The 27,293-nt window shown below is 40.9% G+C and overlaps 1 protein-coding gene across 3 annotated transcripts in view; it reads left to right on the forward strand.

Moving 5' to 3' along the window:
* Nucleotides 1–26,372, forward strand: part of CNTN4 (contactin 4) — a 900,795-nt gene extending 874,423 nt beyond the window's left edge. For 2 of the 3 annotated variants that reach the window (XM_043587960.1, XM_043587962.1), the window contains 10 exons: nt 2,949–3,069; nt 7,183–7,341; nt 10,014–10,163; nt 11,700–11,770; nt 12,876–13,110; nt 14,055–14,167; nt 14,947–15,133; nt 15,566–15,678; nt 20,834–21,002; nt 23,699–26,372. In XM_043587960.1, the coding sequence (XP_043443895.1) occupies nt 2,949–3,069; nt 7,183–7,341; nt 10,014–10,163; nt 11,700–11,770; nt 12,876–13,110; nt 14,055–14,167; nt 14,947–15,133; nt 15,566–15,678; nt 20,834–21,002; nt 23,699–23,799 (1,419 nt within the window). In that variant the 3' untranslated portion in view covers nt 23,800–26,372. The remainder of the gene's footprint in view (nt 1–2,948; nt 3,070–7,182; nt 7,342–10,013; nt 10,164–11,699; nt 11,771–12,875; nt 13,111–14,054; nt 14,168–14,946; nt 15,134–15,565; nt 15,679–20,833; nt 21,003–23,698) is intronic. The other variant, XM_043587961.1, reaches the window with a different exon arrangement.
* Nucleotides 26,373–27,293: the final 921 nt, after the last annotated feature.

Raw genomic sequence — 27,293 nt, forward strand, 5'->3', positions numbered from 1 at the left:
ATATGATGCAGCTTGGAAACCAAGTGGGAGAAATATTAATTTCACAAGGGCATTGAAGATATTAAATACCTTCGGGTCTAGAAAAGTTCATAGCCCAATGCCTACCACAAAAGAAGTATTTGATACATTTAAATAGTTGTACTAATTGAAGGAAGAGTAACATTGATGTTAATAACAGGAAACTATAAATTGAGAAAACTTTTCATAGATTAAGCAGAATATTCATTTTCATACTAAGACCAATGTCTTGGGCAGGAGAGATGCTAAAAATATTATCTCCCAGAACAGCACAGGCACCAACCAATTAGAACAGCTGCCTGACTCATTGAAATAAATGCCCTGCCAGTCAGACACATGAGGACTTTATGCTGGACTGGCTGTTGATCAGCCAGGGCTGAGGCACAGGTGGAGACACCCCTAATGGAGTCAAGCTCTAATGACCACCTTCCGTAGAGAGCTCTCTGTGGAATCACTCTCGTTAGCCTTTCCTGTGGGAAATGCTTGTCTGTTCTGTGAAACTCTGCTAACACCAATCAGTTATTGCTAATAAGTGCAAGATTCAGGACAGCACTACAAATTGTGAGAAATAAGTATATTAGCTACCAGGATCGTTCATGTCTGTAGAGGTAGGACTTGTCAATAGAAAAGGTAAGGAAGCAATTCTGAAGTCAAGCCATTTTGCAGTTTCTGCTTCCTGGGTCAGCATAGTGGAAGTTATGCTTGGGAGAGCCAGCCTATAGCAGTTTTTGGAAAAGCTGTTATTCCATTGTCCTTTGACAGCCTCCAAGTGCTCTGTCAGAAACAGAACAGACCACAGCAGGAGAAAATAACCTGGTGCTGTTTTGTTCATTGTGGTGGGAACATGAATGTAGATCTCAGTGAACTGTTTGATCTGGGTGACTTCAAAGGAAAAGAGAAAGTTATTGTGGTCTCCTTGTGTGAGACTCTTTCCTCAATCCTGACTTTATTTTTTGTCTTTGTTTCAGTTTTACTTTAAAAACACAACTCTGGCCAAAATCTGTAAACAAAGACAACACATTCTGTTAATACTTTGCTGTACTCTGAAATTTCCAGGCTATAGCTAGTCTCCTCGGCCCTTAAGCCCTTGGTGAATAAAATGGATTATTGGCACAGTGTATACATTTCCTTAAAACAAATACAGCTTTCTGTCTTCCCTGCACGTGCCCCCTCGTGAGGCATATTTTCTGTTGAAACCTATACTCAAGAGTCCTAACACACGAATGTCTTGGGTAAAGAAGTACCAATAATGGTGGCGATGATGGCTTCTGTTTGCAAAGTGCCTGCTGATTTATCAAGCACTTTCATGTATATAGGCTCTTTAATCCTCACAGAAAACCTGTGAGATAGGGTAACAATTATTATCCTGTTTTACTGAGCAGTTACAAAACTTGATTAGTAAATACAATCTGAATGAGAACCCAAGTGTTAAAAATGAAACAGATTTCAGGTAAAAAAAAAAAAAATCACAGTTCTTCTTGAATTAGATTTAATACCTTTGACATGATCACTCATGGTCATCAGTAATACCAATTTGCACTCTGTGCTTCACAGTTTTTAGGATTTCACGTACATGTACGGTCTCGTTTGATTCTCACAACCTCACCCAGCAGGCCTAGTCAGTGAGCTAATACCCAGAGACTTTCATGAAATCACAGCCCAAGATAGCTGAGGACCAACCATCAACTTTCCCTTCACTGAATGCTTGAGCCTCTCTTCTCAACCTATTTACAACTATTGGCAGTTCCAGGTCTTCCATTGTCCTGGGTAAATTTGGGATGTGTTGCTCTAAAACAAAGGGAATTAAGTACACCTTATTTAGAATGAGAATAAGGTCTTTCTGGATGGTAGAGTGGCCTGACCTTATGGGTTCACATCCCAGCTGTGCCATTTACTACCTAGGTGACCTTAGGCAAGTCATAGAACCTCTTTGTGCTTGAGTTTCTTCATCTGTAAAGTAAGGATAACAAGAGCACTGACCTCGTAGAACATGTGAGTATTCAGCTTTAATATATGGTTCCCATATTCTAATACTATTAAGCATTATCCAACATTATTGTCATTTGGAAGAACAGCAACAGGGCCAAAATAACCTATGTTATCTTGTTATCCATTGGGAGGTTAGAAGTAAGCATAGCTTCCTGAATCTGGCCTATAGAGAGCACTTATACGCAAGCCACCTGTTCTCCAAGCTTTTGAATAACCACCCTCCAAGGTGTAGCCATGTTCTTTGGTTAAAATGCCACCTTTGCGATAACCTGCAGAGACATCTTGTCATATTTATTAAAAGTACCATGCTGGTGGATGAGTAGAAATATTTCTGTGGCACACAGACATCCATACTGGGATGTAATCAGTCCTATTCATCTGCTAATCAAACTTGCATTTGGCATTTGAAAAACAAATTAGCAGCATTCCACACTAGGTGATGCTAGATTTCCTTAGAGAGTCTGGTCCTCATAATCTTTTAATTCAAATCTGGGAGCAATCAAAATGCTGGCTATGAGACAGAGTTGTGCAGTAAAATGCAGATGCCTCCAAATGTGGGCTTGCCTCCCCTTTCTAAATATAGAGTTCCAAAGTATTGGAATGCCAGTGAAGGCTTCAGGCTCAGCGCATATCTGAAGCAACCCACAGGACTAAATGGAGAGCCACCGTAAGTAGTTTAAGTGGTTCCAACATGGGTGCAAACTGCTCCAGAGACCCAGAGAAGCCACATACCTGAGGTCTTGTCTAAGGTGTGTCCTGAAAATGTTGGCGTTTTTATCTCTCAAGCAGGCTCACATATTCTTAATAGGCTATGGCTTGCATCACTAATGTTTTCATCAGCCAGTGTAAAATAAATCCATTAGTCACAGTGTCCTTCATGTGATAATGATATTTAGAGCTCATTAAAAAGTAATTGTAGCCACTTTCCCCTACTTTATCAGCAGGATTCAGCTGGTGATTTGATGATCCGAAACATCCAGCTGAAGCATGCTGGGAAATACGTCTGCATGGTCCAAACAAGTGTAGACAGGCTGTCTGCTGCTGCAGACCTGATTGTCAGAGGTATGTGGAATTCTGGTTTCTGTTCTTGAAACACTTTTATGATATCTACCACTGCACAGATTTCTAAAAACCTCACCACTTGAGAATTATGGAAGAAAGTCAGGTAGAAGCTGAACATTGTAAACAGTGGTTAACAGCCTACAGAAGTTCTGTGCGGTTCTCTTTTTCATAAGGGTATCACCAGAAAGTGCAGAGCAAATCCGGTTACTCCATACTGAAAATAACTCCTGTGAGTGCCCCAAGTGCCCCGATTTATGGCTGTTGGAGTTGATATGACCTTCTAGAATAATTTTGGATTAACAAAAGCAAATAGTTTAAAGAAGGATCAGACTGTGCCTTTTGATGTTTCATATGGGCTAAGCCAAATTAGTGATTTAGGGCACTGATATAACAGTGGCTTCAGAAAAATCACCACATTTTCTCAGTTCCCTTTTTTCCCTAAAGTTAATAGTTCTATACAGTTCTTAAAATATGCCTTTAGAGGAACTGCCCAGGATGTAGTAAATAAGCTGGAGGCTGATGACAAATGACAAAATGACATTTGTGAGATTTTCTTGAGCACTATCAGCATGGCCTGAGTTCAACCTAATGGCTACACAGGCCCTGCCTGAGCCCCAAGAAACCAGTTTATAAAGGAACAGAAGTAAATGGAGTTTTAAGAAATATTTTTTTAAGTTTATATATTTTGAGAGAGAGAGAGTGCGCACACGTGTGCGCACAGAGCAGAGGCAGAGACAGAGGGATAGAGAGAATCCCAAGCAGGTTCTGCGCTGTCAGCACAGAGCCCGACATAGGGCTCCATCCCACAAACTGTGAGATCATGACCTGAGCTGAAATCAAGAGTCAGACGTTCAACCAACGAACCACCTAAGTGCCCCAGAAATATTTTTACATTGAAATTAAAATCTTTGGGAAGCAGGATACGTACCAGAATCAAACCGATGCATGCACAAGGCTTTTCTAAAGTATTAAAAGTGCCTTTTGATGTTTCATCTGGGCTAAGTCAAATTAGTGATTTAGGGCACTGATATAACAGTGGCTTCAGAAAAAGTATTGAAAGTAAAGCCAAATCAGAACATCAAAATACTCTCTTGTCTAGCACCTCCTTCCTCTGAACCCTAACTATTGGTGTTTAGGAATCTCTAGCCAGCAGAGTTTTGAGTGCAAGCATACAAAACTCCAGGAGAAATTAGTTGTGGAGGCAGGGTGAATCCGAGTGCAGGGTGAACAAGGTATTGTGGGAAGCAACTGAAGTGTTGCTGTGCCCTCTAGGCATAACCTGAGTGCGGGAGATGTGTGGGAGTTAGCTACTTAAACTCATTGTCAAGAGAGGTTAAAGAAAAATAGCTTTTCCATCCTGTCTGCTTTAGTTCCTCTTTAAATTGCCTACAAAAACCTTTCTGTAGGTAATGGTACAGATAAGAGTCAGATAAGAGAAAAAAAACTTGCAACCTGGGTTGAGTTGCCCATTGAATAACTTATAGAAACGTGTTTATTTCCACTTTAAAATACATGAGAGCTGGTTTGCTCTACCCCTGGGGACAAAAGAATTCTGTTGCTGAAAATTTATCCTCTATTTAATTAGGATAATGTTCACATCAGCAGTTTAAACGCCAATAAATTAGACTAATAAATATTTAAATCAGTAATACTTGAAGTTCTTAAATGATATTGTATACTTCATTTCACAGAAAATAACATTAAATACCAAGAGGAATTTGCAAACTCAGTCTAAAAGAAAATCTAGTCTAATCAGTTAATAAGGCCAATAAATTAATATGCCATTTTAAACCATAATCTTTCCTTTTATTTCCTTTAGCTCTGCTCTTGCAGCTTTTCTGCATATTACAGAAAGGATGCAGAAGTGCATTCCACTGCCCTGTAAGAGATTTGTGTATCTGAAACTGGTAAAGCCTTGAGTCTCGGCTCCAGCTTCCTTGATTCTCAGATACCTGCTTTATTTAGTCTGTCGCACTAAGACAGGTGGAAAGGTCATTCATCACTGGGAGAGCAGCAGAATCACTGTTCTCACACCAACATTCCCTCTTCTGTTGCCTGTGACAGAAACATCTGTGGGCCCCTGGCCATGTGAACATTTTGTTCAGAGGATAAACATTTGCTCATTTTGTCATTTTGAAAGAGTGACCCAACTTCCCCAAGACAAAGTTGGTAAACATTCTGTGAGGTCATATCTCCACACTGGTCAGGAGCACACAGCGTCAACAAAGCTTGAAAGTGCCATCTCATCTCCAATGGCCAAGTTCATACACCCTTTCATTTCCTTTATTTGGTTGACAGCAATGGGCTCAGATAATTCCTATCAATTTATTGAGGAGTTTGGAGGGGAACACTTTTGTGCTTGTGTACTTTGATTTTAAAGGCCCTGAAAAGAGCACCCATTGAAATGGGGGTGGGGCATAGATCTAGGATAAGAAAGCTAGTGGGAAGCAAGAAGATGGTACTGTCTTCTGGACTTTATCTGGTTAAGACCAAAGTTTGCCTCCGCTCTATCCAGGTGGCATTAGACTGACATGTTCAAATGTCACCATGGAAAATTAATCAGTTTCAGCATACAGATTTCCAGACCTTTCATTCAGGAGTAGGAGGGAGAAGCTAAATTTAGTCTCACCTGTAGGTCTATAAAAATGATTTTTAAAAAAAGAAAGAGAAAGTTAGGACATCATAGGAAGGGTACAAGAGTGAATCTCAGAACAAAGTCTTACTTCAGGAAATTACATTGAACTTTTCAGCACTCTGCTAGACGTCTCTTTCTTCCCTGCCTGGTGACCTGGCCCAGTCATATTTAGCAGTACACTTGAAAGCTCTATGGGGCTGAACAAAGCCCTCCTAGGAATATCTCCTTAATCCCTCCTTAGGGACATGAGATTTGTCATCCTGTCTTCCCTCACAATCACCTTCCTTCCTGAGGTGGTCACTTGTGCCTTGCCACAGATACATTTAACTGCCTACTAAGAGCTTTTCTGTTGGAGTCTAGGACAGCTCTGGGTCTTTGCTTGGGCCGTGTTGATATTTTGTGTTTGCCTACTGCTTTCCATCCCTCTACTTATTTATGATTTCCAAGCCTTCGTTTAAAACTGAATTCCTCTTGCCTCCATGGTTTAAGTACATGGGCAGAAACAATGAACATCAGGAAGATAAGTGGAAAAATAGAGGTATGACTTACGGAAACTACAAATGAGAGAGAGTCTTTAGATTCCAGCCCCGTCCTTAAGTTCCAATGAAAAAGCCACAGTCTGGTGACTCTTTTGAGCAATGGTCATTTTCACAGCAGCTCCCTTGCATACAAGCGTGTGTTTGCATATGATGCGGGACAGGAGCGGGGTTAGTAATTACAGTGCAGCAGGAATGGGAATGTAGGAGCAGTGCTGAGACCACCAACATTCTAAAGCCCTCTCTGCTCACATCCGCAGCCTCAGTGGTAGAAATGACCATTTCCAAAAGACTCTTATCTTCATTTATCACTACTCTATCCACGGATAACACTGCCTGACCCATACCAGAAACCTGTAAACATATGATAGATGAATTAAGGAATTTGGACTTCTGTGGTATCCCAGTATTCTCTCCTAGCATTTGGAACAGATACTCTATTTTGATTCTTTGTTTACCTATTTTTTTTTTATTATACAGTGAGCCCCTAGAAAGAAGGAGCCATTTCAGTGCGCCTGGGTGACTCAGTGGGTTAAACATCTGACTCTTGGTTTCAGCTCCAGTCATGATCTCACATTTCATGGATTCAAGCCCCGCATTAGGCTTTGTGCTGACAGTGCAGAGCCTGCTTGGGATTCTCTGTCTCCCTCTCTCTGCCCCTTCCCCCCATGTCTCTCTCTCTCTCTCTCCCTCCCTCAAAATAAATAAACTTAAAAAAAATGAAAGAAAGAAAGAAGGGGCCATGTCTCGTTCATCTCTGTAGTTTCAGAGCCAGAAGAATTCTGGATACCCAAAGAGGTATTCAAAAGGGAACTGACAAGTGATAAATCTGTGAGTGGGTGAACAAATGGTTGAATGGATCAGCTCTGCATTCAATTAAGCAATCATTTGCTTGGACATTTGAATGCACTGCTCCCTTCTGAGGGTCTTGCTCTTTCACAGGTCCCCCAGGACCCCCAGAAGCTGTGACCATAGATGAAATTACAGATACCACTGCTCAGCTCTCCTGGAGACCCGGGCCTGACAACCACAGCCCCATCACCATGTATGTCATTCAAGCCAGGACTCCGTTCTCCGTAGGCTGGCAAGCAGTCAATACAGGTACCATATTGGATGCCTGGTGCTGGTCTTTCACAGGGGCTTCTGAAACTCAGCATAATGGACAAAGCACTGTGGCAGAAACCAAAGGCCACCTAGGTTCTCATTCAGACACAACTACAAATGTTTCCTAGACCTCATCTAATGGTACTCTCATTCATTTAATGTTTTTCTTTATATCAGCTCTTTGTTTGTTTTTTAACTTATCCTAAGCAACAATGTCTATCACATGATAGATCTGTATGTTGGTTATATTTTTTCTTAACATACATAATAAAATACATCAGTTGTAAAAATAGAATGCATCAATCTGCTTATTACCTAAAATTATCTGTGTACTATTAATGATATACTTTGAGAAGCAGTGGATTATGCTAGTCTACATAGCCTTTGTAAAAGTTTATATAGTGTTCTCAAAAAAAACAATAACTAAAGACTGCCTGGAGCCCCTTGACTTGCTGCCCATTTTTATTTAGATAGCTAAATTTGGACATAAAGAGGTATGAGATTTTGTTATATTAAAAAGTATGTCTGTGATGCCCTTAGATGTTGGGGGCTACACACGTACTACACTGCCTGGCTCAGCATGTGCCTACCCTACACCGGCAGGTGCAGGTAACCCGTTGAACCCCACTCATGACGGGGATCAGGGATTGCAATTATTCCCCATGAACAAGGAATTCCCAGTAAGCGCAGGTCATAAACTTGTGTTGATTAAGCCCCTGCCCTTTGTACACATCGATTGTCACTACTACAGATTGGATGGTTCAGCGAGGCCCTCAGATCTGCCCCGCCAGGTAGGCCCATGGCCCTGGTGGAGCAGAGCCCTGAGAAGATTGTCAAACTTGAAAAATAAAGGAATGTGAGTTGACCATACCTTCCCTGCCCCCCCCCAAATTGACTTTTTTTGTTATTTTATCTAGGTTTCATTTGAGGAAAAATGGACAAACAAGTAGTTTTTGCAAGCAAGATACACACTCTTCTAGTTCCTAAGAGTTGGCTGTGTGACCTTAATGTCTTGAGGTAGAAATACATGGAGTGATAGGCCTGGTTTTCTGTAATTCAGATGAATCCTATTGATTTTCACAACCTCTTTTTTTTTTTTTTTTACTTCAGCTTATCCAACCTCAGAAATGGGTTTGTGTGTTTCCAGCTCATTGATTTTCTTCTGAATCTCAAAAGTGCTTAGGAAGGAAAGATATGCAAAAATCTTAAAGTTAGGGGATCATTCTAGCCCTGACTCTGCTAATCAGCACATCTCTATACAACTATGCATCTTCCTCTTCTGTTAAATGGGCATGATAAGATTTGGTTATGACCCAAAAGAGAAATGATTGTGAAACTTTTTTAAAAATAGGAAGTGCTACAGAAATATAATGAAAGAAAAGAGGAGGATGAAGCTGCTGCTGCTGATTATAGTGATGGTAAAAAAAGAAACAAAGAAAAAAAAACACTAGAATTTGTTGAACCCTTGCTATGTGCTACATGATATGCTCTGCTAAGTGCTTTTCTTGGATTTTCTCAACAGCATTGTGAATAGATATTGTTGTTAGCCTCATCGTATGATAGGGAAACCAAAGCATGGAAAGGTTAAGCGACTTGCCCAAGGTCATTGGGCTACTAAGTGTCAATTCAGGTTTAGAATCCAGATGATCTGACTCCAGAGCCCCACTTTTTACCTTTGTAGGCTAGGACTGTGTAATTGTGGTATAAGGAGGCTGGCAGCCACCGAATCCTAGTGACCAGTGTGATGGTCTCAGCTTTGCCACAGGGAACCTCCCTTTGAATCTTCTGGGCCACATGGGAAATCTTTATTTATTTTTTTTTTGTTTTATTTTTTTAAGTAAATTCTGTACCCATCGTGGGGCTTGAACTCATGACCCCGGAGATCAAGAGTCGCATGCTCTAGTGATTGGGCCAGCCAGGTTCCCCTCACGTGGGACATCTTTATGATAACCAGTTTAAAATTCAAAAAGTTGTTCAGTGAGCACGGAGGCAATGTCCAGAGCTTCATGGCTTATGGTGTCAAAACAGTGGGCCGTGTCCTCTTGGGAAGGAGCCCTTCTCCAAATACTCGTAGGTGAATATTGTCAAATTCTCCCTCTCTGACTTCTTTTTTGTGTGCTTCGTGGCCATTCCTTTTGTGGTTACAGATTCTTTCATGAGATAGGTTAGTACAGTTCACTGTCAGCAATATTACAGAATTGTAATATTGTAGATTCATTATTATGTTAAGTTATAGAGCTTGGAACACACAGACAAAGGAGCAAATCCAGCGCAATCTTGAATGAGTAACAATCTTTATAAGGCGCATTTTCCTCATCTGTATAAATAAACACAGCAATTTTACTTTACTCACAGAATGATTGTAGAAATTGAACAGTGTGCCCAATACTATACGGTAAATGCTGAAAAATGTGTCAGGTAACAACAGTCATGATTACAGTCAAGCACTTTTGGGCCTTGAATACTGTAATGTCATCTGCTGGTGTCTCATTTGAACTTGTTAGTTTAGTATGGAGAGTTCTGGGATGACTTCCTTGTAACAGCTGCTGTTACAGTCTCAGACCACCTACAATGCCCTGCACACAGTAACAGTAATCATGACGGGTGGAAGTTCCTATCTGCTTAACATGGAATCCTGTAAAGTATCTCCACCTTTTGTTGTCTTTCAGTGCCAGAACTTATTGATGGGAAGACATTCACAGCGGCTGTCGTGGGTTTGAACCCTTGGGTCGAGTATGAATTCCGCACTGTTGCGGCCAATGTGATTGGGATCGGGGAACCCAGCCGGCCCTCGGAGAAGCGGAGGACAGAAGAGGCTCGTGAGTAGTATCCAGGACACGGAGAGTCTGTGCCAGTGGCTATTATTCCTTAGGAAAAGGCTTTGAATTCTTCCTGCTCTTCAGCCCTAATGAGGCTCTGTATTAGCACCCTCTTCCCTTGAATGTTCATAATGATCAGAAACCAGACCCGCAGATGCTCAGTTTATTGAGTTCAAGAGTTAAGTTCTCACTCATTCCTGGGTCTCCTTGTACAGGGAGAGACACTCTGTGCTTAGTTCTTCCAAACACCACCTCTTCCTTCAATGGTTCGTTTGTCACCAAGATTCTTCAACCAGGATTTACTTTTTTAAGGCACACCCCACATTTCAAATGAATTCAACACACAGAAATCACTCATCGCAAGGAATAAGTTCTTCAGAAATATTTAGTAAGATTTTTTTCTTAGAGTATAAACCATTCCCAGAAGCTAAGATTCAGAACATCCTGCTCACTCATACGAAGCCAGTATGTATGTGTAGTATGACCCTCTGTAAGCACAGCTTAGAATGAGCACAGGGAGGGAATAACATGAATTCATCTGCATTGGTTGTACATTTCCTTCTCTCATGTAATGTGGGAGGCCTAGGTGTGGGTCTCTGTAGAGTCCCCAGCTGTGATAACGCCAAATGTTTGTTGAAAGAATAATAGCAGGGTCCTTAAGCAGATGGGAAGTCTGACCCTACTCTTGCACAAAACTCCATCTAGACCTATTTTATTGGCTTTAACCAAGGGAACACACCCAGACACCAATGGGGTCTTTTGTTTCCCTGATGATAATGTAGCTAATCCCCATGCTTTCTTCCCCCCCCCCCTCACCCCTCCAAAACTGTAATTTAATTAATTCCTCTCAGCAATCCTGGGGAGGAAGCTAGCCTAATTTCCCCTCTTTTACAGAGAAAACTGGGGATCAAAGAGGTTAAGCACAGTGAGCCAGGGGTCAACCTATGTCCACCACTTCCTTCAGCACCCAGCTCAAAACTCACCTTCCTCCGAGAAGCCATTAGCCCATCCCTACTCTGAGCAGCCTGCTACTTCAGAACACCACTGCACTTCTCCATTCTCTCTGCACCGTGTTGTTCTTTATTGTCACCATTCCTCTGTATGTTCTGCATGTGCGCTCTACCTCAACTAGATTGTAAGCTCTGCACGGGCAGAGTGTTTATTGTCTGTCTTTTGTGTATCACCACATGGTTAATAAATGCCTATCCAAGCACTAGAACCAGAACCTCTGTCCTTTCCTCCTACCACTGAAGCTTGGCCTCTAGGGACGGAGCTGAACAATTGGTCACACATGTCACATAACATGCATACCTTGTTGAATGGGAAACAGGTAACTAATGGCAATTTCCATGGTATGTTTCACTTCTTTAAGCTGATGCTTTGGGCCACTTGACCACACTGTTTCTGATCTCAAAAGACAAAGATATATGTTTATCAGAGTATTTGCTTAAAGTGAGTCACTTCTGTCAGGCAACCTTCTTTCCTCTCATTTGCTTTTAACACCAGATATGACTTGTTTTTTTGTCTCCTGCACAGTCCCCGAAGTCACCCCAGCTAACGTCAGTGGTGGCGGAGGCAGCAAATCTGAACTGGTTATAACCTGGGAGGTAAATGAATCATGGAACAAAAGGAGTATACATTAGCCTAAGCTATTTTTTTTTCTCTATGTTAAACAAATAGAAGAAATTTTCTCTTCTCTTGTTAAGAGCTGAAATTTACTTGAGTGCAAATACCCCCTCTCACGTAGCTAACTGCCAGCAAGAAAAGGTGGCACTTGCCCATCAATTGTTGAGTTAAGTTTTAATTTGATTTAACACAGAAAAAACAATCATGAAATGGAAGACCACACAAGAAAAAAAAATGTGTGTGTGTGTGTACACTCACACACACACACACACACACACACACACACACATATATATATATATATATATATATGAAAGCTGGTTCAAAGAAAACCAGTTTTCCTTTTTTCCTGAACTGATGCATGGCCAATTGATTTAAAATGTCTGCCAGCAATAGATTCAGTGTACCAGCACAATTTCCTGGCATTTGGCTTTGCTTCTGGAGTCCTCTTTTATAAGGTGGTTTTTAAACAACTTGGAGGTAGGTTAGTCACCAATTTATTAAAAATTGATTTTGAGAAATGAGATTGGAGTTTTAGAAAGGGTTCTTAATGTTTTTTGGAAGATTCTAGACATTACCCCCAAAGTTAAAGATCTTGCATTTAACCAAAGCCCTAGCAGTGAAAGAAATTACCCCCTCCAGCCTCACTCCTCATTTCTGAGGGGGAATAGCTTTCTTGAGCCAAGACGGTCTTCGTCAATGAAGTCTTTTGCCTGTTTGGCCCTGGAGGAAGATTCTTATTGGATGGTATATGTTGGAATGTCGGTTTCTAGATCAACTGTCCAGTGACTTTCATTTGCAAGAACTTCAGAGCTGGGTCTCCCCCATCAAGAAGCCAGGCTCTCCACTGCAAATTCTCACTGGGTTTTTTGTTTGTTTATTTGTTTGTTTGTCTGTTTAACCTACTTCGATACCTCATCCATACTGATGGTGAGCCCCAAGCCTAATACTCTTGACAAAACCCAAAGTAAGATAGGTGGGGAAGAATGTATGTATAAGATTGTGGGAGGTAGGGTAAAATAAAACAATGGTAGCATTTGAATCGAACTGCTGTGATTTCTGAAGGCTGCCTCCCTTCTTTCCCAGACGGTCCCTGAGGAATTACAGAATGGTAGAGGCTTTGGCTATGTGGTGGCCTTCCGGCCCTATGGCAAAATGATCTGGATGCTGACAGTGCTGGCATCAGCCGATGCCTCCAGATACGTGTTCAGGAATGAGAGTGTGCGCCCCTTCTCTCCCTTTGAGGTTAAAGTGGGCGTCTTCAACAATAAGGGAGAAGGCCCCTTCAGTCCCACCACAGTGGTATATTCTGCAGAAGAAGGTATGGCTTATGCTGCCTATATATTTGTTATTTGTTCAGTTCTGAGATGCTGCTGATTTTAGGACTGAAGTGTTGACAGGCTCTCCTGAATCTTAGTCAAGTCATTTTCTTCCCTTTGTTCTTTTGCTCTTATTTTCATAATCCGGTGACTAGGACTCTCACCTATGACAAATGCTGATTAAGAAGGATGTGTATTATGGGTCTCCTGGGTGGTTCAGCTGGTTAAGCATCTTACTCTTGATTTTGACTCAGGTCATGATTTCATGGTTCATGAGTTTGAGCCCTGCATCGGGCTCCATGCTGACAGTGTGGAGTCTGCTGGGAATTTTCTATCTCCCTCTCTCTCTGCCTCTCCACTGTTTGTTCTCTATCTCTCTCTCAAAATAAATAACATTTAAAAAAAAGAGATGTTTAAAGAAGGTGTGTATTAAAGGATTTGCTAGCTATGAAAACTTGGTGCTTGAACTTAAGGAATCCTGGGTTGCTTCCCTTCCAGCTACCCCCAAAGTTAGAAATCAAAGACTTTGTCTTTACCATTTCTGTCACAACTACCTTCTAGTTGTTAATCATAGCTCTTCTATAAAATGAGTGTTAGTGTCCTCATCACTAAAGGCTGTAATATAACTATGGATTATTTGCTCCTTGGAATTTTACTTAAAGTTTTTTAATTTTTTTTTTTTTTTTGAGAGACAGAGACAGAGCATGAGCAGGGGAGGGGCAGAGAGAGATGGAGAATCCAAAGCAGATTCCAGGCTCTGAGCTGTCAGCACAGAGCCCGACACCGGTCTTGAACTCCCTAACCATGAGATCATGACCTGAGCTGAAGTCAGCACTTAACTGACTGAGCCAACCAGGCGCCTCAATTTGCTCCTTATAATGCCAGTATCTAGAAGCTGTTCTGATGCAGTTGATAAAGTAATCACTTTTTCCACACTCATCTGCAGAACCCACCAAACCACCAGCCAGCATCTTTGCCAGAAGTCTGTCTGCAACAGACATTGAAGTTTTCTGGGCCTCCCCCATGGAGAAGAATAGAGGACGGATACAAGGCTATGAGGTAAGCAAGAGATATGTGCGTTGGGTCTGGGAAAGATGCACCCCTCAGTGAGAACTTCAACATACACTCTATTGGGAAAAAGACTCAGATTCCCATTTAGAGGGATTTGTTAAGGCTTCTAGCAGATACTTATTGAACCACTGACATTCTACGCTGAAAGCACCCTTTTCCTGCTATACTCCAGAAATCTTTTTCAAAATAGATGCAGATCTAAGAATTTATAAGAAGAATGGAGAAATGAGTTTTGACTTTTGATACACCCAGTATCCACTTGGACTCAAAACAAATGTGGGGGAAAGGTGAGAAATAGCCAACAATGGTTGTGCCCACTTTCTATCTCACTATGAAGCTGAGAACGGAAAGGGAGCCCTTCATACTGCCCAGGAGTGCTCGGGGCATACAAAGCCCTTGGCTCTGAAAGCTCTGCTTATGGGTTGGTAGGAAAACATCAACTCCATCATCAGAATCTGCATTTTAAAGATCAGATGAGGCACCTGGGTGTCTCAGTGGTTTAAGCATCCTACTTCAGCTCAGGTCATGATCTCACGGTTCATGAGTTTGAGCTCCACATCCGTCTCTGTACTGACAGCTCAGAACCTGGAGCCTGCTTTGGATTCTGTGTCTTCCTCTCTCTCTGCTCGTCCCCTGCTCGTCCTCTGTCTCTCTCTCTCAAAAATAAATACACATTTAAAAAATTTAAAGAAAAAATAAAAAGCTGCTACCATTGGAAATATCTCTAATAGGTATGATTCCCACAGTCTTCCTTTTTATTTTCTCAGGTTAAATACTGGAGACATGATGACAAGGAAGAAAATGCTAGAAAAATACGAACAATTGGAAATCAGACATCAACAAAAATCACCAATTTAAAAGGCAGCGCGCTGTATCATTTAGCTGTCAAGGCATATAATACTGCAGGGACAGGCCCGTCCAGCGCAACGGTCAATGTGACAACCAGAAAGCCACGTAAGAACATTCTTGTTCAGAAATATTTTAGGGATTTCATCAGACATATCCCAAGTTCATTCCCCATCCCCACCTCCCAGTGATCATTTGCATACTAATTGGTATCATTATGTGTATTCAAATTTACCTTAGCATTTTAACTGAACCTTTCCGAATACCATGCAAAATTCATTGCTCCAGAGGACAGAAAGATAAATGTTTTTCTCTTCATTGGGAAGGGCTACTTCTTTTAGATATAAATGTTAGGCGACCAAGTGAATCTTTTTCCATTTGCAATGCTGTATCTCGTCAGATTTTAGTGACCTTGAAGACACATATTAGTGCAATAGCCCATTAAATTGCCTCCACTCTTGAATTCTAGTAAGGAGATATTCCTCAGAATCCATTGAGACTTAATAATCTGTGACTTCGTATATCTTAATTTTTTTATAGCACCAAGTCAACCCCCCGGAAACATCATATGGAATTCATCGGACTCCAAAATTATCCTGAATTGGGATCAAGTGAAGGCCCTAGATAATGAGTCGGAAGTAAAAGGATACAAAGTGGGTAATTTCTTTTTTGCAGAGGCTCCTAATCCTGCTGTTAGTGAGAACAGTCTCTTCACACAAAGTCATGAACTATGTTCTCACTTTCCCTGATGATGCCTCACAGCCTCTCTAGGAATCTCTGTCCCCAGAGTGGTTTGCTCTGAGTTTTATAAATGGTCCGTGGCCACAGGCCAGAGTTAGAGATTGCCTAATCTGATTCTTTGGACTCAGGCAGAGTCTTTCAGAAATGGTTGAAGAACCTATGGGTGTGTCTTCAAAAACTCAGGAAAAACCGCATCTGTAACATTTCTCCTGTCAGCTTTGTTTTGTTCTTGTCCTGGTTGTCCTTTTTTTTTTTTTTTTATCAACAGTATTATGAATGGTTAATCATTTTTGTTCCTGTTCCTATAATTAGGGAGATTTATAGAGAGAAAAAGAAAACAGGGAGTTTTTAGACAATTCATTTGTCTGCTCCCATAGTATTAGTCTGACTTTATTTAGCTAGAAAAGAAAGAGTGTTTAGCCTTGGTGCCACAATTAACAGGAATTGTTACTGTCTTGTTTTGTGTTACTTTTAAGCAATGTGTGGGGCAATGCAATGCAGGCCAGACAAAACTGGCGTGCAAGCTGTGGTGTGTGGCATTTTTGCAGGAAGTGTTGAGGGTAGCATAGAGGCAGTGCTGTCAGGAGCTCATGAAAGGACATGGGCCTGTTAGAAAGTAGTTGATCAAAGCACAGCTGGAATTAGGAGTGGTTGTAGTTGGGGGTAGAACCTTGGGTAACATGAGTAGAGAAGAATTCAGGAAAATGCTCCCTGTCACGACTTCCTTTTCTTTCCTTCACGTGGCACAGTGATTTGTATTCTGCCAACAGAGCAACATTGCCTAGAAACTCATCTGCAGAACTTTTCCTGTGTCCTTTTATAAGAGCAAACTCTTCTGGAAGGGTCTTCTAGCATAAATTAGGAGGCCCACATTTTGGTCCTCTATTAACTCTGTGACTCTAAATCACTTAATGTCTTAGGGCTGCATTTTCTCTTTTATTAAAGGAGAAATTTCCTAGTATCTTCATTTTTCTCTGAACTTTTACTCTAGACATTTCAGTTGGGCCATGAAAAAGGAAAGAAGATAGGCAGCTCTCTGGGAAGGAGTGTTCCAAGCACAATGAACAAGATGTGCAAAGGTCCTGAGGTGGGCACATGCCAACGTGATGCAATAGGAAATATTGGAGACTGTGATGAATTAGAGATTTTCTCATTGTCCAGAAGAGGCAGTGGATTCTGGGCTCTAGCCTATTATTACCAAACAGTGTGGCAATATCTTCTAATTTTTTTAGTAGAACCCAAAATTGTTTCATGTATAATTTGGGGGTGGGGGTGGTAAATGTTGACATCTAACTCAAAATAAAATAAAATAGTAAGATGAAATAAACACTGTAAGAGCGAAACACTTAACATATGCAGGTCAAATGTGACCCATGGACTGTCAGTTTTCTACTAATGAACCCCCTTGTTTTGCATTCATGAAGACAGAGACCAGAGTGGGGAAGCAATTTTCCCACACAGATGGTGGCCAAACTAGACTGAGTTAAGCATTTAGGCTATTGACCCAGACCACCTACATTTGAATGCTAAATCTACCACTTACTGTTCATGGTACCCTGGGAAAATTGCATAATATCTTCAGGTCTCAGTGTCCTCATTTTTGAAATCAGAGTAATAACAATGCCTGTCTCAAGAGGTAACCGTGTTACTACTTACAACATACAGTGTTCTCTGGCCTCATTGAAGATGTCAGACAGATCCCTCCAAAGCCACAGTGAAGTTGCCCAGGGCCAGGTATCACATAACATGGTAGAAGGTGGTGACAGATCTCTCGTTGCTTATGAGGACATCTCCAGGCTCCAAGTATATGTCTGTGTCAGTGAGGTGGGGAGAGGTTCTCTGCCAGATTCTATAGATTATGTTTTGAATCAAAGCATAAGCCAAAATAGCAGTTAGGCGCTCTGATACCAATCACCGCCTCATCTTTATCTCTGCTACAGTGGTCTCGAAAACCAGACCACTTGTGTGTGGTTGTAGCCAAAGAGTGGAAACAGCCATCCAACATAAAAACACCTGAATGTCGTTTGTTGTAGTATACAGGGAAACGGTTTGGAACGTCCAGTGAAGAACAAGGAGCAGAGAAAATGCACTTTGAGGGATAGGGGAAGGATGTAGCTGAGAGTCGTATCGTTAGTCTTGATTATGGGAGCATCTCAGTGATTTAAAAATATCCATGGACCACAGCTGCAAGAACACGGGCACAGAACTGTGCACTAAGGCCATCCCTGAAGGGTCACTGAAGTCCAGGTCACAAGACACACCTTTGGGAGGCGGTAATTTCACTTTCTTTTTGAGTACTGATGGTCTGGACACTTCATATATTGATCTACATTTAATAAGAAAATCAGAGATCCATTGGCTCCAGTTCAGTGGCTCCTACTGATTCTCAGGGAAAAACTCATCATCTTTGATCAATTAGGACACATCTCCACTTTGATGTTTCACCCAGACATTGAGAAATAGACTATAACTGAAATAATGTCAGGTTGTCTAATGTGATAAGAACAAAGTTTAAATTACTCTTACTTTTCACGTAAAAGAAGAACATAGAGTGTTGAAGCACAAAGTAAGCATTCAATAATGTTTGCTACTGTTATCATTACTCCCATGAATCCACTCTTTCTGCTTTTCTTCTGCCCTGGGTTATATGAAATGCAAGCACAGCCTTCAAGTCAATCAGCCGAACCAAGTGTTTGGTGTAAATAAAGGTTTTACAGGCTCTTATTTAGGTTCCAATGCAGTCCCTAATATTACAAGACTGATAAGCAGTGCTGATAGCAAGGCTGCTTTTTCCTGGAAGTGTTTCTTTTGGATTTATATTTGAAACCGGTTGAAGTCTCTGTGCTCTGGCAAGGACCAGAGGTAAATCAAAGAAGCAATTTATTCCTCAAAGCCAGATGTGCCCTTGCATCCCATCAGCCAGCCCGTGTTCCTGAAGGGCCGCGATGAGACGCTTTGACACTCCTGAATGTGCCTGAGGATTTATTTGAGCCTGATCATTAGCGAGGGGATGCTGAGTTTGATACAACTGATGTTCCGGAGAAGGAAGGGGACACTTATGAATCTTTCCACCTTAAGGAAATTGTGTTTTCCACCATGTATTAGAGAGATATAAATTAAGGTGATGAAATGCCAGGGAACAAATGGGATCTATACCATTTTAAGGGAATTTCATGAATTTTACTTGTGTTTGCTTTTTATTGCAGTAGTAGAGTGGCCTTATGTCCCTAACTTCAGCAGGTCAGAATTTTGAAATGTGAGCAAATGTTATGGTTCTCAAAGTGTGGTTCCTGAACCAGAGGCAGTGGCATTATTTGGGAAAATGCAGATTTTCAAGTCCAACGTCAGACCTACTAAATCATAAACTCTGGGGTGGGGTCTAGTGACCTGGGTTTTAACAAGCCCTCTAGGCAATTCTGATGCACACTCAGGCTTGAGGACCCCTGAGCGAATGCAAGATTTACAGCCACATTAACATCACATCAAACTCGTTTTAAGTACCGCAGCCTGGCCCCTACCTCTGTAGCATTACCTCTGGAGTGGAGCCATAGCAGGTTTCCTGGGCCTCCTCACTTCTGCCAATTTGAGCCGGATAACTCTTAGCGTGGGGACTGTCCTCTGCATTCATTGCAGGCTGTTTTGCAGCATCCCTGGGCTCCACCCAATAAACAGTAGCACCTGTTGTGACAACCACAAATGTCTGCAGACATCACCAAATGCCCCCTGGGGGAGAGGAGCAAAATTTTTCCTTCAACCCTCCCACCCTGTTGAGAACCCCTGAGCGTCAGTATTTCTCATGTTCCCCAGGTGTTTCTACCACACAGCCAAGACTGAGGACCACTGATCTCACCCAACCCTATGTTTCTTAACTACCAGCAGAAACTGAAGGTACTGGATTGTAGTGATTTAAGAGTACGGGTTAGGAATTCTCACTAGCTCTGTGACATCTTCCGGCCTCAGGCTCCTCATCTTTGGCAAGGACTAATAATGCCTGTCTTGTCAGACTGCTGTGACAGTTAAACATGGTGATGTCAATAAGGGACCTAGGTCACAATAAACATCAGAAAGTATTATCAGCACAGTCTTTATATCCAAAACAGTAGATGCACTTGTCCAGGCTTTTAGATTTTGTTTCTGATCATAGCTGATGGAGTCAGAGTAGGAAATACCAGGCAGGCAGGTGGATGTGTTTTCGGGAGACCTAGTTGGGTACCTTGTCAAATGAGCCACCAACCCAGACCCAGACCCAGGGGAGGCCAAGAAGGGAACCATGCATGAATAGGACCGGTGAAGCTATAGACACTTCTGGAGTAACAGTGACTGCCACATAATACCCTGTTTTCCACATAGCTCAAAAAGGGGTCTCAGTGCAAGGAAAAGGGGGTTCCCGCCCTTGCCTTTGGGAAATCTCTCCCTGTGTTGAAATGTGCTTTCTCCAAAGGATTCATGGTGATAATAACGTATGATGCCTTCCTTGTGCTTCTCACCTTTGCCACGTGTGTTTTTTATCTCTTGTTCCCTTTAAGCCTTCATAAACACTATATCTTACATGCTTCATTTGAGCCAAGTCCTTCACTTACAGTCAGTCCTTTTGCCACCTTGAAAACACCCCAGAAAGGTGGATGTCATTGTTTCCGTTTTACAGATGAGGAAAATGAAGCCCAGAGAGGTAGTGAGGACTTTGGTCCTCTTTCTAGTGGCCAAGTTGATTCCGACGCCAGAGCCCCTCATGTATAACTGAGCTCGGTACATCCTCCAAGAGGTATTCATCTTCCAGGTGTATTATCTGAGCCTTCCAGAGGTTATGTGAGGCCACATGGCGTGGTGGGTGACTCATGCTAACCCCATCCCCATGCTGCAGTGTCCTGTAAACTCTTTCCTCATCATGAAATGGTGGCTGCAGACATGCCCCTGGGTATAAATGAGCCTCCCAAGTGCGTGCGGGCAGTCTGACAACCTCCGTGTTCCCACATTTCGCTGGTGCCCAGAGGTGAGAACGAATGAATGCTCCATCTTTGGGGCTTTTGTGAGGACAGCAGGTGACACCTGTTCTTTCTGCATTGGCAGGTCTTGTACAGATGGAACAGACAAAGCAGCACATCTGTCATTGAGACAAATAAAACATCAGTGGAGCTCTCTTTGCCTTTTGATGAAGATTATATAATAGAAATTAAGCCATTCAGTGATGGAGGAGATGGCAGCCCCAGTGAACAAATTCGAATTCCAAAGATATCAAGTAAGAGTGTGTTTTTCCTCCCTTGCCCCTCCCTGCTGTAGCTCCTAAGCCTTGCGAATGAGTCCGGGCTCAGACAAAGTGAAGCCCACAAAGAAAGTCTTCTCCAAAAATGGGCAGTTCCGTCCCCTTCCATCAGACAAGTGATGTTCACTGATCACAGGCGGTTTCACACAAAAAGACGATGTGACCAGTTTTGACTGATTTTATCAGTTGCCAATCAAAAAATCAGATTAAAGCAGCCCCAAATCCATCACACAGGTTTTCCCTTGTGGACCTGTGTGGTGTGCATCTACAACAACAGCGAAATTGCAGCTTAGAAAGTTAAAACCATGAGTCACTCAGGAGGAATAAACAAAGGAGTCTTTAAAGTGCTGTAGCAATTTGTCTTCAGCAGAACCATGTAACTCAATGTCTGTGGCTGAAAATCTTTGGAACTGGGCACTATTTTGAATGTGTGTATATAACATGTACATAAACACGCATGTCCATGTATAGCGAAGATTATCTCTGTTGACAAAGATTGTTGAATAATATGTAAGAATGTTCTTTTTTGAGCAAATATATTCAATCCTGTTTTTTAAGCACTATGTTTGCAGATATCTCAGCAGCATATTATTTTTTATTGTTGTATGATTTCATTTATTAAAAAAAAATAGAAAAGGCAAATCCATAGACACAGAAGTCAGATTAGTGACTGGTAGAGGCTGGCCAGTGGTGTGAATTGCAGCTTAATGGGTACTGGGTTTCCAGTTGGGGTGATGAAAAAGTCCTTGACCTAGATAGTGGTGCTGGTTGAACAACATTGGGGTATACTTCATGCCCCTGACTCGTTCACTGTAAAATAGTTACAGCAGTAACTTTTATAACACATATGTTTTACCACAATAAAAAAAATTGCAGTTAGAAGTCTTAGTGTAGATTTTCATTGGCTTTTGGATTTAACTGCCTGGAGATAAGGGGTTCAGTGTAGGCTGGAAATATAAATTTTCAAGCCATCAGTGGCAACATAATATTTTAAATCATGGACACAATTCTCAACATAGCGTCCTGAGTTTCAGCCCCTCTGCTAGGTATCCATCACATTATTTTTCAGATGAGGAAAGGGTCTAGTGTGTGTTGCTGATAGCAACTTATAGGGAGGCACTCACTAAGCAATTTTCACTGCATCTATAAAATTTGGATTCTTCCCATCAGAAAAGAAAATGTTCATTGGTCATTTAACCCTTCTCCTGAATAAGCATTTGCTAACATGGACAAATACAACAAGACTTCATAGGGACCCTGAAGCTGTTTCAAGCTATGCTCCCAACTCAGGATGATTTGCCAATTTCCAGATAAAGTTTATGTTTACTGCACCCTTTTTTCAGGTGGACACTAAAGGCATTTTTATCTTAAAAAAAACAAAAACAAAAAACCTGGGGAGAATTGGATTTCTATATCTCACTAAAGCAAGGGCTCTAAATTCTGTTGAAAGGAACCAATTTGTGGAACCTGAGATGTGGAAGTAATCACCAGGCCACAAAAACCTGAGATTGGGGTTTGTCTGGGGGTCAGTTCATCTCACTTTGTTAAAATCTCACTTCATACTTTCTTATCATTATAAGGATTGTCATTGTTGTTCTGTTGTTGTTGTTTAGACCAGTGATTCTTGGTTTAATTCATTACAAAAACGTATCTTAAGCAATTAAATTGATATAATTGATATTAGATAATAAGGATGTGACTGTGGAAAAAAAAAAAACAACAAGTTCTCTTCCTCAAAAGAGTGTCCATTTTGTTGGTCAAAGACCTTACAATTTTGGAGGAGCCTCAAACAACAGCTGGTAGCCTGTTAACTATGAAAACTGGAAGACCTGTAAGAAAAGGTGTTATGTGAAAGGATTGAGATTATTCTGGGGGAAAAAGGGGGTATATTTAGACAGATGTGGATTTGAATCCCAATTCAGATATTTACTAACTCACTGCTCTTAGACAAGTTTTCTTACTTCTCTAGATCCTAATTTCCTCATCTGTGAAGGAGTGTCACAATACCAGATTGCTTAAGGTTTTTGTAGGAATTAAGTGTCACAGTGCCCTGTGCCCAGCACAAAGGTAGAATTCAAAAGGGAGTAGCAACTTTTATTTTGCTGCATCACTGATGTAATAGTTATTAGCAATGTTATTAGTAATATTGAAGTTTCTTCTTACGTTAGATGTGGACATCCTCATTAAATGCTTTCACAGAGGTCCAGAGATGTCCCATAAGGTGCTCTTAGGTTCCTAGGTAGGTAGTCATAGAACTGACGTTAAAAAGTCATTAAGAGGGGCACCTGGGTGTCTCAGTCGGTTAAGCATCCTACTCTTGGTTTCTGCTCTGGTCATGATCTCACACTTCATGAGTTCAAGCCCTACATCGGGTTCTGCGATGACAGCACAGAGCCTGCTTGGGATTCTCTCTCTCTCTCTCTCTCTCTCTCTCTCTCTCTCTCTCTCTCTCTCCCTGTCTCTCTGCCCTTCCCATACTCTCTCTCCTTCCCACTCTCTCTCAAAATAAACTTAAAAAAAAACTAAAATAAGATAAAAAATAAAAAGTCACTAGGAAATTGTTATTTCTGGTAGAATCTAGCCATTTCTACTGTTTCGAAAAGTGCTGTGGCCTTGCTTTCCATTGTATCCCGGGCAAGGCGATACTGAATGAAATTATTCTGTCTTTCCAGATGCCTATGCAAGAGGAGCCGGGCCTTCTACTTCGAATGCATGCACACTGTCAGCCATCAGTACGATCGTGATTTCCCTCACAGCTAGGTCCAGTTTATGACAAAAGTTATCTAAAGGACTTGCTATTTATAATATAAGCAACATTTAGCTAGTTGTTTTGAAGACACCCAGTACTAAGTAATATTGTTGTTCAAGTACATCTTATTACTGGAAAAAAAAATGTTTTTTGCTTCTTTAGGAATGGCATTATACAGTACTTCCTCAAAGCAAACCTAGCTTTGTCTGAAGTTTCTTTGGAAACTCTGCAATGCACTGAAGACATCTGTAATATGATGTTACCAAAGCAGTTTACATATGTCCTTATATGCATATTTTTTATTATATATTTAGTGTTTTATAGAATTTTTTAAAGTTAACATGAAATGTAGATATTAATTTTTTCCTCTGCTGTAAAATGCTATGGGCAACACAATCATACAATTATTATTTGAAAATATTTCCTTTAAAGAAAAAGTTCGAAACTCATATTGATAAATAAATTATAAACTGTACAGTTTTACAAGGATTCAGTGGCAGAACAGCTGAAGATTTGGTCTGGAACTTAAGGCTGCGATGTGTAAATGACTCTTTGGATAGTTAACGCATTGAATCAAGTCCTTTTTGACATGTACAATATGTTTTCCCACCCTCTTGTGAATTTTGTTGTTCAACACAACTTGAGATGGTTTCAGGAATGGTTGTGAACTAGAAACCTAAACTAACTGCCCAAGAGGTACCTTGTGCAATATTCCCATCCCTGAATTTAGCATTGTACAGTAAGACTTTCTTTTCACTCAGCTAAGTTAGCATTGTGTCTGTAGTAGCATTATCTTAGGCATTAAATTTGAAGTTACCTATCCAGTAGTAACATAGACCAAAAGTTACTATAGTCAACCAACTCTTTCAAAGGATAAAAGATAATTTTACTATCTTTAACTGTATCTGTCTTGAATGTACATTTTTTTAAAAAGGTAATTCTCTGTTGTTGGATTCATAATTTCTTTATATATGTGTATCTCTTTAATAATAGAGCCCTTCTTTTGAATCAAAATCATGTATGGAGTTTGGCACATTTCTCCTATTTCAGCAGATAGTTGCTGCGAAGAAATTTTTCACAACACTACAAAAGATCTTTAGTATAACTGTATGTTATCTTGATGATTATCCTGTTTTGCAGTAAGTAGCTTAGTTGCTTTATAAGCTTTACCTTCTAAGTCTTAAAATCACATATTGGAAAATTACAGTATAAAAAACCACCTATTCTTATGAAAAGAACTATTTGTTATAACGGGGGAGGTTTTGTAAGCAGCTGACACTTGTGGAACAGTGCATATAAAAGGCAATGAAATTTTCTATAAAAATTTTCACATGTGAACACTCTGCCACCTTTTATTCTTTCTCAGAGAGCTCAAATTTGCCTGTAATTTGTCATTTTTTGCTTACAAATAATATAAGTTAACTTTTCAACCTTCTAACTCTATTTATCCAACAAGGTCCTGTCCTAATCAGGATTCCACTTGTGTAAAAAATAGGGTGGTAACCAGAAAAAAAAAATTATTGTCAGTATTTCAAGCTGTGTTCCTTTCTTAGTTTGATATGGTTACTTCTATGTTAAAATAAAACAAAACTTAAAATCACACACACAAAAAAATCAACAAAACAATAAAATGAATGAAAAAAAATGATACCCCAGGTAGTTCCCGACCCCAGTGTAAATGATATTTACCAGTGATCTAGCATATGTAATCTTTTTTTAAAGGTATTGTTAATAAATATTCTGTCATTTGTAAAGATACTTGTCTTTTGGGAGCATTTTTCCTGCCTGCCTGTCAGGGAATTTGTTAGCTCACCCTTGTGCTAGTTATAATTTGACATGACAGAGGGACTCCAAAGTCTCTGGCCATGATCCAAAGCTACGTGACTCAGAGTATCCCTTTGGAATTGACAACCCCGAAGACACCATTTCAAATCCTCTTTGCAAGCAGAGAGGGTCAGAATCCACAAATAAATGTCCTGAAGATCAAACTTGAATATTTCCTCTTGATTACCTAAGTCTTTTGCATATTTAACCTATGGATATCTGTTGTTTTAAGCTTTCCTCAACCCCATAGCCAAAAGGATAAAATCTAAACTTGATCGTTTAAGGCCCTTAATCTAATAACAACTTAACTTTGTACCCAGCTACACTGAGCCCTCACTGGCCCCTGAACACTGCTTGCTTTTGGTCTCACCTCTGTGCCTTTTGATGTATGGCTGACCCCTCCTGACATGCCCTCCCCACCCTTATTTCTCACCCAATTCCTGACTGTCCTAGGGTAGCTCCAGCCCCAGGCGTCTGCAAAGTCTTCCCACACCTCAGCCCTTTAGGATGTCCTTCCTCTGGGTTAGCTACAATCCCTGTCAATACCACTCATTTAGTAATTAATCAGGTACTACTTTTGGAAATCTCTTGTACTGTTATCTTGCATTTTAAGTTAACTCCTGTATTGTTACTTAATTTTCCTTGTACTTATGCCTTGTCTTCCCAGCTAGATTGTAAGCTCCTTGAGGGCAGGGACTTTGGTCTTATCTTCCATGTACTCTCCATAGTGCCTAGCACAGTGCCTTGCAATAAATAATCATTGATTAATTGAAGGGGTCTTTGAAGTAGCATTTTGCATCAGTTGCCCGCCTATGTACCCTAGTGACCCAGAGAAGACCGTGTCACTATTTTTGTTAGGTGGTGAAAAGCATTAGAAGGCCTGGCTTCAAACTTTATGCTTTGAAAAAGTCCTGTTATCTCTCCGCTTCATCGTCTGGTAAATGAGGACCTGGATTAGCTGAGTCCACCTGAGCTGAAGGTATTTTAGAAAGTGCTTCATAGACACCTTCACCCACACGTGTCTGATTTCTTTGGCTTCTTTGTTTGTTGTTGCAGGTTGGGTTCACTGTTTGCAAGCAACAGAAAACCACTCTGGCTAAATTGAACAAACAAAAAGGAATGACACCGATTAGGTCACATGAGCCAAGAAAAGGCTGAATGACCAAGCCTTGATGAGAATAAGAACCAGGCTATGCTAAGAACCAGACCACAGCAACTCTGAAAAGTCTATTCCAAGTGCTTTTTTGGGAATAAATTGGATTTATTTATGAGTTTGATAATACTCTGTTCTATATGCAAATTACTAGAAGAGTCTGATCTGTCCATTTTGTGTCCCATAGTCAAAGCACCTTGATCACACCAAACCTGCACTCATGGCAAAGTAATAGCTTACTAAAGAAAAATTGAGATGATGTTTCCACAAGATGGGATGATAGATACTGGGAAGATCTAAGCAACACACTTTCTATGCTTAGCTATCCGAGGGGACTTCCCTGGACCCTAGTCCCAAATAATATTCTCAGATGGAGTGTATTACTACTTGAGACAGTGACTCTGAAGCAAGAGCACTAGAAGGGGCCTATTTGCTTTGGTTGTTTAACCTTTTCAAGTGCTTACTTTTACCCTTACTCTTACCTTCTTTTTGTGTGTGCAATCTACCTGTGATTTAACTGTGTAAAAGAAAACTCTCTGGC

The sequence above is a fragment of the Prionailurus bengalensis genome, chromosome A2, assembly GCF_016509475.1.
Source record: "Prionailurus bengalensis isolate Pbe53 chromosome A2, Fcat_Pben_1.1_paternal_pri, whole genome shotgun sequence".
Classification (NCBI taxonomy): Eukaryota; Metazoa; Chordata; class Mammalia; order Carnivora; family Felidae; genus Prionailurus; species Prionailurus bengalensis.